Genomic DNA, 14848 nt, shown 5'->3' with positions numbered 1-14848 from the left:
CACTTGTGCCAAACCCTGGATCCAACCGAATCTGAAGCAGAGAAATATCAGTCTAGAAGAAGGGGACTTTAGTCCCGTTTCCCCAAAGGACTTTGTCGCCCCGTTAGGCTCTATCCAGATGAACCTGACGGACCAGTATCGCACTGATGCCACTTTGTCTTGCACCGTACAGATTCCTGAAATTAAAAACCTCACCCAAACCCTGGAGGAGGAAGAGAGGAACAATGTGACGGTGCTCACCGCCAGCATAACTACTTATTTGGTGTGTAACATAGATTATGATCATATTCAGGAGCTGTGGCAGATCATGGCCTCCTACAGTGACTCTCCTCTAAGGTTAGAGAGAGGTCCACTGCTGGCCAGCAGTCCAGAAATGGTGTACAGGTACAGGCAGTTAAAAGCAGAGGAGGACGAGGACAGACTTTACACAAACATTGGAGCTGACATTAAAGCCTCTCCTCCTTGGCTGATGCAGGGAGAGGTGAGCTTCCTGCTCGACCGCACAACAACCACTTACTCCACTCTGCACATTAGGTACCAGTCTGAGGTCCACTTGCGTGTGGAGCAAACGTCACCAAAGAGGAGTCGCTACTCCTGGACTATGATCAAGAGAGATAATCAAACCAAGACTGAGCACACAGTACTCACAGGTGAGTGTTGATAGCTTGGTTGGTATCTGAAAAGCCTAAACCAAAAATATGAACTATTAACTCAGCATTAATTTTATTCTTAACATAGGTGGTGTGGCACATTTCAGCTGTTCAGTCCAGGGTGATCCAAAGCCTTTGTTGGAGTGGATCCTACCTGATGGAAGTAAGGTCAGAGCTCCGTACTCAGGAGAAGACAGAAGGATCACAATCACCGCTGAGGGAGAACTTACCGTGAGACGTGCAGATGCTTCAGATACAGGGCTCTACCAGTGCATTGCCACAAACTACCTGGATGCAGATATTCTTGTTTTTCGACTGACGATTCTGTCTCCTGACGTGGAAGAGTCTGAGGTCAATGGTGTCCAGCTATCAAGACCACTTGGTGGAAACCTGGTCTTGGACTGTATCACTTCAGGAAGTCCAAGGTCTTCCATACACTGGATTCTCCCTGACCATTCAGTACTGGACATGTCACATGGAAACAGAAAGGTGTATAAGAACGGAACTCTACAGATTCAGGGGCTAACACAGAGGGACAGAGGCTTTTATAGATGTTTGGTGGCTAACTATCTGGGAGCAGATCTGCTGGTATCTCAGGTCATACTGACTGGAAAAGCACCTGAACAGGTGGCAGTAATGGATTCGGAGGGTTCTGGACAAGAAATGGATGCTAAGCAGGGACATGGCTTGAAAGAAAGGACAATCGGTCTGAATGAGAATCCCTCCAGCTCCTCTGATGGTCAGGAATCCAGAACTATTACCTCAGATCGACCTTTGCCAAGACAAGGGTTACGAGGCAGAGGAGGCACTGGAGGTAGACTGGGGCAGAGAAGAGGTTCAGTCAGTAACAAACGGGTCTGGAGCAGAAAAGTCTTCGACAAAGCTTACAGAAAAGTGGATCCAGAGAAATTTGCTAAATTAATGAAAATGGCTCATGATGGATCAAAAAACAGAATTGAGAAAGAAGGAGAAGGGATAATAAATGGGAACTCTAATCCTGGCAACCTGGACGAGAGTGAAACTGGCTCTGGAGTAGGGTATAATGAAGACCATCTGATTGTTGTACCAAAAACATATGAACTAACTGCAGAAGAAAATGTAATATTTACACAGGACATACAGCCTGAAACAACAATGACTCAGACAGATCACAGTCATGGTGTAGCAAAAACTGAGAACGATCCAATGTCAACAATGGAAAACACTTTTGATAGATACATTGATTTTAGTAAAATGACAGATAAAACAAACACAATAACAACAGAGTCCAGTGTGCAGTCAGATTCTACTCCAGTCATGGCTACTTTCTCAGAATATCAAAGCTTTTTGAAAAATACTCATCTTCACAGCATTGAAAAGACAAGTGAACAACCATCAAACACAAACCCTGTTACCCTTCAACTAACTGTGACAGACACCGCACAGGAAACTCAGATTCAGTTCTCAGGAGAAAATCCGGTGGATCCAGAGACCTCTACCGGGTCGGCGTTTTCAATTACCTCAGAGCCTAATATTACACCAGTGAAGGACAGCACAGTGGGGGTTGTCATCCACACAGACCCCAAAACCCTCACTTCATTCACAGCTATTACCACCGGAGAAAGACAAGAAGAGATCACACTTCACACAACACAAACAATAAAATCTCCACATCTGCCTGGAGGATCCACCATCATCTCCCAGCAGCAGATCCATATCCTCCCACACAAGAACAGCAGAGGTGGGGGGAGAAGAAGAACCTTCCAAGGTCGCAGGAGGATTTTTAAACCCAACAGAATCAATGACATACAGTCTTATATCAATAAACTGAAACAATCTTCACTGAAGAAGGAAGAGGAAGTTACAGTTACTGCAGGTATTTGTTATTTGTTATTTGTTATTTTTTCATTTTTTAATTCATTCTTTATTTATTCATTCAGTTATTTATTTTAATTAATTAATTTTAAATATTTTTCTTCCAAGCACTGGATCACAATAGAGACAACGAGAGGACCAAGGCAATTGAAGTAACACCAACAATTTCTTCTCTAACTTCATCTATACTTCAAACAGAGAAACCTACTACTACACAAAAACCAGCTGTTTTCACCACAAGTCATTTAATTACTTCAAATGCCCCCTTTATTTATGCAGAGACTGCGTTAGAGTTTAATTTAGCCAATAGTGACATAAATAAGCTAAATAATCCATTACAAACAGAAAGAAAAATCCCCACAGCACAACCTACCACAATGACCCCAACCACACCCCCTACTGCTCCACCCCTCGTCACTATAAACTCTTTGGCTGAACTTGACACTCTGCCCTCAAACATAAGACCACGTTTTTTACCCATAACCACCACTGGTTCTCCCAATTACTCCAGTTACACCACCAACTTTAGAACACCACCAGTATTACAGACTCTACCATCACCACCTACAGTAAAACCCCCATCAAGTGTAAATGTTGAGGAGTCTTTATCATCTGGTTCTGGTGGACTCCCTGATAATTGGCCTGTGATCAGACAAAGACCTGGAAGGACTCGAGGAAGACAAGGGCAAAAAAAGAGGCCATTTAGAGGCAAGAGACCTTTCAAGAAACCTAGAATTAATGAACCCTATCTCGTTCTTACAACTGAGGTACCTCTGACATCTGCGGTAACATCAGTGGAAGCTGAAACTGAGACAACCACACCTCCTTATCAGACAATTTCACCAACCATGAGAGATGACAAAACAGCTGTAGTTCTTCTAACCAACCAAACATCAATTTGGGCGATTAAACCTTATAAAGAATTTGACTGGAGTGTACAGAGCAGTCTGTCACTTTCTACTACCACAGAGACAGTCGTGGACACCTCAACATTTGTCCCTACTACCACAACAGTACTACCTACATCAAAGGGGCCTTTTACAAAAGTTCTAACTAGAGTCCATAGTAACATCAAACCACCGTCACAGAGGAACAGAGGCCAAAACACTCAGAGACCACCTAAAGGTAGCCTTAGACCGACTCTTCCAAGCAGTGCATCTGGACCAAATGCAGACAAAAACCTAGACTTTGACAAGGATCAAGGATACACCAACACTCCTGCACAATACACTGCCAGTGAAGGGACAAGCTCTAGTTTTACTGACTTTGAATTCACCACACAAATCCCAGAAAGTAAACCGAAGATGGTTGGTGGGAATGCAGCTAGTTTTACTATTCTGTCAAACTCTGATGCTTTCCTGCCCTGCGAGGCTGTTGGAGCTCCCCACCCAGAGATAACCTGGAAACGTGTGTCGTCGAGGACAGGTACAAAGAAAACATAAAAAAGACTTAATAGTTGTCTGAGAGATTTGTTTCATGCTGTTTTAGATGCAATGTTTGATCATTGACATTCTCTTTTTTCCTTTTTTAGGAAACACTTTTATTATTAAGGGAAGGATGGACAACTTTGAGGTGTTGAGCAACGGGACTTTGTTCATACAGAACGCCAGCATCAGGGACCGTGGCCAGTATCTCTGCCTGGCTGAGAATGAGTATGGAGCAGACAAACTTCTTGTCACGCTCTCAGTGGTGGCCTACCCTTCACGTATCCTGGAGCCAAAAATGCGTGACATCAAATCTCAGGCTGGAGACACGGTGGAGATGAAATGTAGAGCAGAGGGTCGACCCACACCCTTGATTACCTGGATCCTCGCAAATCGGACCCAAGTCAGAGCCCAAAACACAGACAAGGAAAGGGCGACGCTGTCATCTGAGGGTACATTAGTCATTAATGATGTGTCCGTATATGACAGAGGTCTTTACAAATGCATCGCCAGTAACCCAGCTGGAGCTGCTACGGCTACAGTTCGACTGCAGGTGGTAGCAGCGCCACCAGGCATCATGGAGGAAAAACGACAGCAGATCAGAGTCATCGTAGGCCAGGATTTGTTGTTACCTTGCACTGGCCAAGGCAGCCCTCAGCCAACTGTTCACTGGGCCCTACATGATGGCACAATGGTACAACACAGCAGACCTGTCAAAGACATGAGGATATCGGTGTACACAAACGGAACACTTCACATCAAGGATGTGACTCTAACAGACAGTGGGATTTATGAATGCATTGCCACGAGTTCTACAGGCTCAGAGCGCAGGGTTGTGACTCTGTCAGTGGAAGAACAGGAATCTGCACCTCAGATTGTAGATACATCCCCAGACTTGACTGAACTGTCTTTTGGGGATCAGCTAAGGTTAAGTTGTTCAGCTTCAGGAGAACCCAAACCTAGGATTATGTGGAGGCTACCTTCGAAAGCTGTGGTGGACCAGTGGCACAGGTAAGAATCTCCTACCTGTTAAATGACGGTTTGAGTTATTACTAAGTCACATATAGTGATACGTCTAACAGTATTTTAACTTCTCTGAAAATGTAGTTAATGTACTATTATACCAAACCATAAAATTGTACTTGTTTCAACTGTACTTCATCCTCCTTTGCCTTATCTTGTCACATTTTTTGACAGAATGGGCAGCAGAATCCAGGTCTTGGACAATGGCACACTAATTATCAATACTGTAAGTGATAAGGATGCTGGCGACTATCTCTGTGTGGCACGGAACAAGATTGCTGATGATCTCCAACTCATGAGGGTGACTGTGTCCCTGAAACCAGCAAAAATAGAACTAAAACACTTTGGCAAGAAACAAGTTCCCTTTGGTAATGACCTGAAGGTGGACTGTAAGGCTTCAGGAGCACCAAAGCCAGAGATCTCCTGGGGACTACCAGATGGTACACTGGTCAACAGTGCTCTACAGTCCGATGCCATCAGTGGAGGTGGACGAGCCCGGCGGTACACTGTGTTTGACAATGGAACCCTTTACCTGAACCAGGTAAATTATTTAACATAAGCACAACAAAATAAAAAAAATATGAAACTGAAAATCACTGTCTCATTAACAGGTTGGTATGTCAGAGGAAGGAGACTACACCTGCTATGCTGAAAACCAAGTGGGCAAGGATGAGATGCATGTGCACATCACCGTAGTTACCACTGCTCCTAGAATCCGTCCATCCATTCAGACGTATTTCATGGTGAAGCCTGGGGAGGATGTTCGCTTTGACTGTGAAACCCGGGGGGAACCCAAACCCAAAATCTTTTGGATACTGCCCAACAATGATGTAATTGCTGCATCCACTGAAAATCACCTGATGCACCTCAATGGATCCTTGGACATCAAAGATTTAAGGCCTGTAGATGCTGGGGACTATGTTTGTATGGCTCGCAACGCTGCTGGGGAAGACAGGAGAGTATATAAGCTAGAAATTGATGGGAGCCCACCAGTGATTAATGGGTACCGCCAAAGCAAAACTGTGATCAATGATGTAGCTGCTAAATATTCCAGAAAGTTTATAGACTGTAAAGCTGAGGGTCACCCCACACCTACTATCACTTGGATAATGCCTGGGAATATATTTCTGAAAGCACCATACTATGGAAGCAGGATCAACATCCACCAGAATGGAACTTTAGAGATTCATAACGTACGTCCGACTGATACTGCAGAGTTCACATGCTTAGCTAAAAATGATGGAGGAGAGGCTTCAATGGTGGTGCAGTTGGAGGTGAACAATATGCTTCGAAGGCCAATCTTCAAAAATCCCTACAATGAACGTATTGTGTCTCGCAGTGGAAAGACCACAATCCTAAACTGCTCTGCTGTTGGAAACCCAACACCAGAGATCATCTGGACTCTACCTAATGGAACACGCTTTACTGCAGGACCTGACCGCGGTTCTCGACATCACTTAGGCAATGATGGAACTTTGATCATCTATAATCCTCAAAGAGAGGATGCTGGGAAGTATCGTTGTGGTGCCAAGAATCCTGTGGGCTACATTGAAAAGCTCATCATTTTGGAAGTTGGGCAGAAACCTTACATCCTAACAAGGCCTAAAGGTGTTCTACGCACTATGTCTGGGGAACCCATTGCTCTTCACTGTCTTGCTGAAGGAATTCCCACACCTAGGATCCACTGGACAATTCCTGGTGGCCACACTCTTGCTCAGCCCCAAGTCCTCAGTCGCTACCACTTGTTAGAGAATGGCACATTAATCATTTATGAAACTACCCTCCACGATCGGGGAAACTACATCTGCAGAGCTCAGAACAGCGCCGGAGAGGCTGTGCTCACTGTACCTCTCGTTGTTATTGCATATCAACCACGGATCATAACAGGACCGCCCCCTGTTCTCAGGGCAAGGAGCGGGACACCTATTCAGCTTAACTGTGCTGCTACTGGAATTCCTAAACCTAACATCATCTGGGAGCTACCGGATCGTTCACTTCTATCAACTGCACAACAAGGACGACCTACAGGCAGTGAGCTGCTCCATCCTCAGGGAACGCTCATCATCCAGAGGCCCACTTTCGCAGACTCAGGTACATATAAATGTGTGGCCAAGAATTACCTGGGAACAGATTCCAAGGTCACGTACGTACGTGTTCTGTGAGAGCAGAGAATGTGAAGAGGATTGTGGTTCATGTGCATCGCCAACATCAGACACAGAGTCATTGAACAGGCATTGAGCTGCACATGCTTTCACGCATTTTTAAGGATTGCATTTTTTTTTACATGACATATGTGAATGACAAAATAAACTTAAAAGACAAGCGGGAGAACAGACTTTGAAAAAAGGAAACCCATGTCTGAGACGACAAAGATGTTATTGTAACTGTGGAACCTGGGCCTGGAAATTCACCGGTGGTTCACATTTGGGTCTTTTCTCAAGGGAGCTGAAAAGAGCCAGTGCATGGAGTCAAAGTTAGAGTGATTTCTCTGGCCAGGCTTCTTTGGCCGCACATTCAGATACTATTACTGAATAAACACAGTGGAAGACAGAAAAGTGCAGCAGATTGCAGCAAAGTAGAATAGTTCTTGAGAGGGTTCTTATGTTGTTGTGATGAAAGGTGTTGCCATGTGGTGTTGCTTTGGTCTTTCACAGCAAATACAGTGTTTTTTATGTTTAAATGTACCCCTGTTTTACACTGGATTTATATTGGCATCAGCAGAATAATGCATTCATCCAAATAAAATTGTATATTTTCAGCTCTATCTTTCCATGTTTGCAGTTTGGTTTGTAAACGTTGCAGTTTCACTCTTTCAGAGTTGAGTTGAACATATAAGTTTACGATTGATATTTTACTTGTTATGCTGTGCTAATGTGTACATGTATGACGTGTATTTGATAGAAAGCTACAAAACATTGTTACTACAACTGTATCGTATTTCTCTTTATATCTAGGGGATATCATTTAAGGTTAATTATCAAGACAAATATTATGAATTCAGAGCAAATGACTGGAAAAAAATTCCTAGTAATTATGGGTAATGATCCACAGTCAGACCAGTCTTCTATGGTTGCACAAAGACAACAGATATATTAGTATCAATTACAAGAAAAACTGCAGAAGAAGAAGTAGAAGAAAAACTTTGAAACTCTTTTAGTGTTTTTGTACTTTTTGGTGAAGTAGTTAATCTGATTTGGATAAAACTTTCAAGCAGATGATAAATGTGTGATGTGGATGTGCCTATAAATCTTTTTTAATGGCAGACACAAATAACATAGAGAGAGAGAGAGAGAGAGAGAGAGAGAGAGAATCCACAGCAGCTGAGGCAAATACACTTGGAACAGAGATGAATGTCTTTCATAGCGTAGCCAGGTGACAAATAAATTCAAATTAAACTAGTCTAAATGACCCCACCCAGCGTCTGGTTCTGCAGTGTAAAAACCGGTGCATCATTTGGACAATGTGGCCTCTGTGGACAGTGAGGAGTTCATTTGTTCAGTGCAGCACACGGCCGGAGAATTCCCCTTCAGCCAACGTTGATATTTATGAGGTTTTTAAACATGTGATTTTCTAATTCACTCTGTTCCTCCTGGGGTTTCAAAGGGAAGGGAGCTGAGTGCTACAGAGAAACTCTTTAAAATAGAGGAACCTACTGAAGGAGCAGTGTGTGTGTGTGTGTGAATGTGTTTCTGTCTGTGTCAATTCCAACTGAACCATGTCCACCGGCCTATTGAAGCCCTGTCTTCTGTCAGCTGTTGAAATAAGACTCATTCAGATGATCAGTGTCATGAGGTTTTCGACCTCTGTCCTTTCACCAGGTGAACAAACGCAGCCGGTTATTAAATTATATGAACCAGGTGAAAATACGACCACTCCCTGGACACACACAAAAACTAAACTATTCTTGAAAAATCAGATGAATTATAGCTGGGAAGAATTTCCTGCCCCCACAGTCCACCCCACACTTACGTTCAAGAAACAGGATCTTCATTTTTTTTTCCTTCTCGACCCTAACTCAGTCACTGCTGAAGGTTCAGTTTTTTTTTCCTTCTCGACCCTAACTCAGGACTGGAGACTGAACCTTCAGCAGTGACTGTTGTGGATTCCACTACTGCATCTTCCAAATGTCCAAATATACAAAGATGTAGAAGCTGAGTGAGAATTATGACATTAATAGGCCATGGTCCATACCCTGTAAATATGAGGGCAAACAAGACACGTGGGAGTCAGACATATTTTGGGTCTGTGGTATAAATTCTAGTCTGAACATGGAAGTCTCAGTGAGGGTCTCCTGGGGTCCCAGACAGTGATCCTCTCTTAGATCTTATACAGAGTCTGGCTTTTATCTTTGAAGCTGCAAACTTGGCAACAACAGAGTTCCCAGTTGGATGAGAGAATGATGGGAAAATCATTTCAGAAGTATTTCTGGTACACACAGCTTTATGGTCGGTCATGCGTGGATTTTCTCATACAGCAGATCAGCGTTGGTGGAATTTCACATTGTCATTTTAGAATCAGCACCACCATCTGACAAACACAACTGATCAGACTTTGCTTTTCCTTCAAGGTGGAGGAGGACAAGAAATGAGTGGGTGTATGGGCGGAGGAGGCAGGAAATGGGATGTGACCGAAGCCTACCCCCCACCCCCCCACACACACACACACACACACACCTCCCTCCTCTAAGTAGGGTAAATTATTAAAATGCCAAATACTGCCCACAGCAGTACCTCAGTTCATCCTTCAACTTTTAAATGCAAATGGTTCTGAATAACTGAAATAACAACCCAATAGGTCGCAGAGTTGGGGGGGCGGGGGGCTGTTTCTGCACACTCAGTCCTGGGGGAAGAAGAAACCGTTCATGTTTTCTCAATATCGTGAGTCACAGATGTGCTTTCCTGAAAAAACAGCCAGGTGAAGCTGGAGAGGTGACTGTGGAGCCTGTGAGTCACGTTAGTCCCATGGAAAAAAGGGGGGGGGAAGAAAGGGGCGTTGCCCAGACCCCCCCCCCCCCCCCCCCCACACACACACACACACACACACCTCCCTCCTCTAAGTAGGGTAAATTATTAAAATGCCAAATACTGCCCACAGCAGTACCTCAGTTCATCCTTCAACTTTTAAATGCAAATGGTTCTGAATAACTGAAATAACAACCCAATAGGTCGCAGAGTTGGGGGGGCGGGGGGCTGTTTCTGCACACTCAGTCCTGGGGGAAGAAGAAACCGTTCATGTTTTCTCAATATCGTGAGTCACAGATGTGCTTTCCTGAAAAAACAGCCAGGTGAAGCTGGAGAGGTGACTGTGGAGCCTGTGAGTCACGTTAGTCCCATGGAAAAAAACACAAGCTGAGACATCAAAGGACTGGCTCCTTAAAAGTTATTGAGACCCTGAGGGGAAGACGGTCCAGTCCACCTCATTAGGCTGCACCAACAAACTGGCACCAGTACTTCACAGCCGCTCCTGGTGTTTTCTCCGTGACAGCTTTTAGTGTTAGAGGAAATGAAGATAGTTCAGTGTGGTAAAGTTGAATGGGGCCTTTGTGGCCTAAGGAGTAAGAATGCCACAATCATACTGGGGCAGTAATAGTAATTCACATTAACTTGTAGATTGACTACTAGGTTTGATTCCCAAAGTCACTACATGTTCCTAGTTGGGCAATGTCTGCCCACCGACTGGCACAAAGAGTGACAAGTGTGTGAGGGCAACTGACCAGAACAAACAGGTTTGTATTTTTGAACCCAATTCTTTGGTGCTGTTTTTTGGGGACAACAGTTTCGGACAGCGAGAGTAGAAACACTGTGAAGTTGGAGCTGGAGATGGAGGAGAGATGTTGTTGTTGTGTGGTCTGTTTCTAGTCGACATTGATTCCAGGAACTCTAATGGTTTTCACAATCATTTGTCCAAAAATTCATGAATGCTTGGAGAAAATGATCTACATTGTTGGTTTACCATGAGACTGATAATCCATGAGCTGCACGGCCGCTCTCCCCTCCTCAGACGTGTCCAGGGTCCGCGGTGCTCCAGAAAATAAATGAATATTTATTACTGTAATAAAACAAGTTAGTGTAATCTTGAGGAGCAGAGCCCCCAGCTATGAAAACACTGCCGTAAAAACTACTCATAACAGGAGGGAATGAAGGCTTGTGGTTTTGAGTTGAAGCGGGAAATACTTCAAAGACTCATAAGCGATAATGTTTCACACACTTTTGTGGTGAATTGTAAAATAAACCCTATTTATCTATTAGAATTATTCTACCATGATATTTAGGGAACAGAGGGATTTTTCAAGGCCGTAATGTTTCTGCTATTTTGGTTATGTAGATATTGGTATTATGTTTATGTTATTGTATGTAATAAAACGTAATTTGGTAAAACTAGATATTTTGCCACATATTTTCACATATTACTCTCTACTTTGTAATATTTTACTGTGATACCATGTGCAGTTTCCACCAAGACAGGTTGTGTTTAAGGAACCATTAAGGTCATACAGAATACATCACAGTGGCTGTGATGATGATGAAGATGATGATGATGCAGACCTAAAGCATAAGGAAAATAAAGAGTGTGAGACTTGAGTGGGTTGGTTCTTGACGGATACATAAGTTACTGCAGCCATTTTATTTGAAGAGTAATAAATACTCCAATAAATACTCTGATGGTCTGAATCCTCAGGTATGTGTCTGTGAAAGGCTTCATTGTTAGAGTCAGTCCTCTGTTCTGATGTCATCCACTGATGCATTGGCCAGACTTCATATGCAGCACACCAACAACAGCAGTTGCTACGAATACAGTAACGTGAGCATCTGAGCATCCAAAAGGTCTTATCACTCTTCTCTCTATCGTCCTCATGATGACATAATGATCGATTGCTAACTCTTTAGAAGGGTCAACGTTCAGCCATGTTTTGCTTCAAGATTAAGTTGATTATTTAGGCTGTTGGTTCTCGACCTGTTTTGGTTGATAAATTCACCAGGAGTTAAACGTGTCAGTACAAAGACTGTGTTAACAAAATCATTAGAATAACATGGTCATAAAAACACGATGAAATTAAGAAGACATAGGGTTTGGTGTAAACAATAAACGCAGATAGAAAGAAAATGAATTAGAGTTTGGGGCAAAAAGTAAGCTACTAGAGTTAATCCATTCACCAGTTATTGATTATTGATTTACCAATATCTGTACATGTTGATTAAAAAAATGTTGTAAGAGGTCGGAAACAGGTTAATAACTAATGACAGACGTGGGTAAATGATCAGATGTAGCTATAGTGCTGATAAATAAGAACGAACGTGTTGTATTCACACACACACACACACACACACACAGACAGAGAGAGAGAGAGAGAGAGAGAGAGAGAGAGACACTACAGTCATTTAGGAAATGAATGCTGCTGACCTTCCAGTCTGGTACCAGACACAGGAAATTGCAGCAACGCGATGCTCAAAGTTAGCTCCAGAAAATGTGATCTTTGAGGCTGTGACAGCTTCCACCAGTTTTATCATCAGTGTTCAGTGGTACCTTTGATTTTTTCAGGTTTTTATTTAAGGACTCAAAATTCTCAAAGAATTCTAAAATTGGAGCAAGCATCACATTTTTAACCAAACTAAAATGGAAACCTGTCATGAAGAGGTACCCAGCTCCCATAAATGTTTTATGATGGTATAATATTATTATAATATTGAATTATTCTATTATTATATATCTTCTGAATATTGTCTGGAGCCATTTTCTTTCTGCTCCTAAACCTTTACCACCCAGAGGCAAATGAACAAACTGCCTCGATGTCTCCTGGTCTGTTGTGAAGGATTTAGAAACAGCCTGCAGGTCTTCCATGTGACAGGAAACAGAAAGGAGAAGACTAAGAGAAAGTTTTTGTGGAACTTGGAGCTCATGAAACTGTTTTTTTCGATATACAAATCAGTGGTATCAGATCTCATTTGAGCACAAACCAGAAATGGAGGATCAGCACGATCAACAGGTCAGTTTTACTCTCTGATTTTAACATTAGAACAGGTTGAAGGGTGGGGTGTGTTAAATGCACCGTTTTTGACTTTCTCTGAATTCAGCACCGCTAAAAACACTGTATGTTTGTGTTTGGTGTAATAACTACATCAACTGTAACATCAGAGCTAAAATGACTGCAGTCAAGGACTAGGTTCACTACTGTGACATGTGGTGATGTAAAGTACAGACATGAGCGACTGAGTCGTGATGTTGTTTTGCAGCAGTTTCTTCATTATTTATCATCTCATTCAGTATGTGTCTATAAAATGACTTTTGCAGTAAATAAACAAATGTGTTTTCTATAAATGGTTCATCTATACTTAATGTTGTTATTACAAAAATGTCCACTCAGTGGGACGGTGGTTCAAACTCTTGCCTGACAGCTAAGTAAATCAAAACCTGCAGATGAGGGTTTAGGTTTACGGTCCACAGGTGTGAATGAGATTGTGAATGGTTGTTGGATTGGCTGCAGCTCTCCAAACATTAGAAGATGAATGTAATGGGTTTCATATAAGAAACAAGAATTAGAGGGCAAACACACAGACCAGAGAAGCTTTAGTGACACTATAATTCAAAATGTACTTTTTCCATCTTCTCCCCCTGACTCTGTTCTCGTTCTTTTTATTCTCATCCAGTCGATACTCATGGATGGAAATTCTTCTTACCCTCTCTTCCCCGTAAATCACAGCACCTGTTCACGTGACAACGTTGTGAAGACGGTGGTGTTTCCCGTTCTGTACTCTGTCCTCTTCCTGGTGGGACTGTCACTCAATGGCGTGGCGGCGTGGGTGTTTTTCCGCATCCCCTCCAAATCCTACTTCATTATATACCTGAAGAACATTGTGGTTGCTGACCTCATCATGACTTTCACTTTTCCATTCAAGGTATGAGCAAAGGTCTTTGATTAATTATCTGTGAGGTACATCAAAAAGTTTTCAAACACAAGGTAGAAAACTCTATAATTTTATGATTAAATGTCTCCAACAGTTTTGACCAGTTTTATTATTTAATCTCTGTCATCGTTGATTTGAATAAATAAAGCATTTTCAAATCAGAGAAAACAGTCAAAGGATGTGATCTAGAACCATCTGATTTTATGGAAAAAAAAATTCAAAACACCACTGAAGAAGAGCGCAGACTGACATGTAGAAACTTATTTACAATGATGTTGTACAATTAGTCTTAGAACTTTCTGACTCTTATTTCTGACTGCAGGCCTGAGACATATTAATATTGACATGTCAGAGGAGAAACACAACACAGTGATTGATTGATTATGTTGGCCTTGTCCCATCCAGGTGCTGTCAGACTCCAACATGGCTTCTACTGGCCTGCGCGTCTTCGTGTGTCGTGTTTCCTCAGTGCTCTTCTATCTCACCATGTACATCAGCATCCTCTTCTTCGGTCTCATCAGCATCGACCGCTGCAGGAAGACCCTAGTGCCTTTCAGGGGAACCAACGCTGCTCGTCTGATTTGTCGGAAGCTCCTCTCCGGTTCCATCTGGACCGTCCTGCTCCTCCTCTGTCTGCCTAACATGATCCTGACGAGTAAAAGTCCACCTTCTAAATTCTTCAAGTGCAGCGACCTGAAGACAGCATCTGGGTTGATGTGGCATGAGGTGGTCAACCACGTGTGTCAGATCATTTTCTGGAGCAACCTGGTGACGGTGATCATCTGCTACACTCTGATCACCAAAGAACTTTACAGATCCTACTCCCGCACCAGGGCAGCGACCCACAAGCCCCAACAGTCTGCAAGAAAAATGAACGCTAACGTGTTCCTGGTTCTGGCTGTGTTCTTTATCTGCTTCGTGCCGTTCCACTTCACCCGTGTTCCTTACACCCTGAGCCAGACCAAAGGGCAGCTCTTCGACTGTAAACTCAAGC

At 43.0% G+C, this 14848-nt stretch overlaps 2 protein-coding genes across 2 annotated transcripts in view; both read left to right on the top strand.

Moving 5' to 3' along the window:
* Positions 1 to 7734, top strand: part of igsf10 (immunoglobulin superfamily, member 10) — a 10828-nt gene extending 3094 nt beyond the window's left edge. Inside the window, exons 5-10 of the mRNA XM_025055297.1 lie at positions 1 to 650; positions 739 to 2505; positions 2613 to 3929; positions 4036 to 4939; positions 5126 to 5492; positions 5563 to 7734. The exon at positions 1 to 650 is cut by the window's left edge and continues 15 nt beyond it. Of these exons, the coding sequence (XP_024911065.1) occupies positions 1 to 650; positions 739 to 2505; positions 2613 to 3929; positions 4036 to 4939; positions 5126 to 5492; positions 5563 to 7113 (6556 nt within the window). The 3' untranslated portion in view covers positions 7114 to 7734. The remainder of the gene's footprint in view (positions 651 to 738; positions 2506 to 2612; positions 3930 to 4035; positions 4940 to 5125; positions 5493 to 5562) is intronic.
* A 5087-nt stretch (positions 7735 to 12821) lies between these two features.
* LOC103378104 (P2Y purinoceptor 12-like) overlaps positions 12822 to 14848 on the top strand; it is a 2820-nt gene continuing 793 nt past the window's right edge. Inside the window, exons 1-3 of the mRNA XM_008309183.3 lie at positions 12822 to 12935; positions 13597 to 13845; positions 14260 to 14848. The exon at positions 14260 to 14848 is cut by the window's right edge and continues 793 nt beyond it. Of these exons, the coding sequence (XP_008307405.1) occupies positions 12912 to 12935; positions 13597 to 13845; positions 14260 to 14848 (862 nt within the window). The 5' untranslated portion in view covers positions 12822 to 12911. The remainder of the gene's footprint in view (positions 12936 to 13596; positions 13846 to 14259) is intronic.

The sequence above is a fragment of the Cynoglossus semilaevis genome, chromosome 4 (genome assembly GCF_000523025.1).
Source record: "Cynoglossus semilaevis isolate Cse_v1.0 chromosome 4, Cse_v1.0, whole genome shotgun sequence".
NCBI classification, from domain to species: Eukaryota; Metazoa; Chordata; class Actinopteri; order Pleuronectiformes; family Cynoglossidae; genus Cynoglossus; species Cynoglossus semilaevis.
Note: the sequence above shows the minus strand (reverse complement) of the source record. Positions and strands in the feature narration are given on the sequence as shown.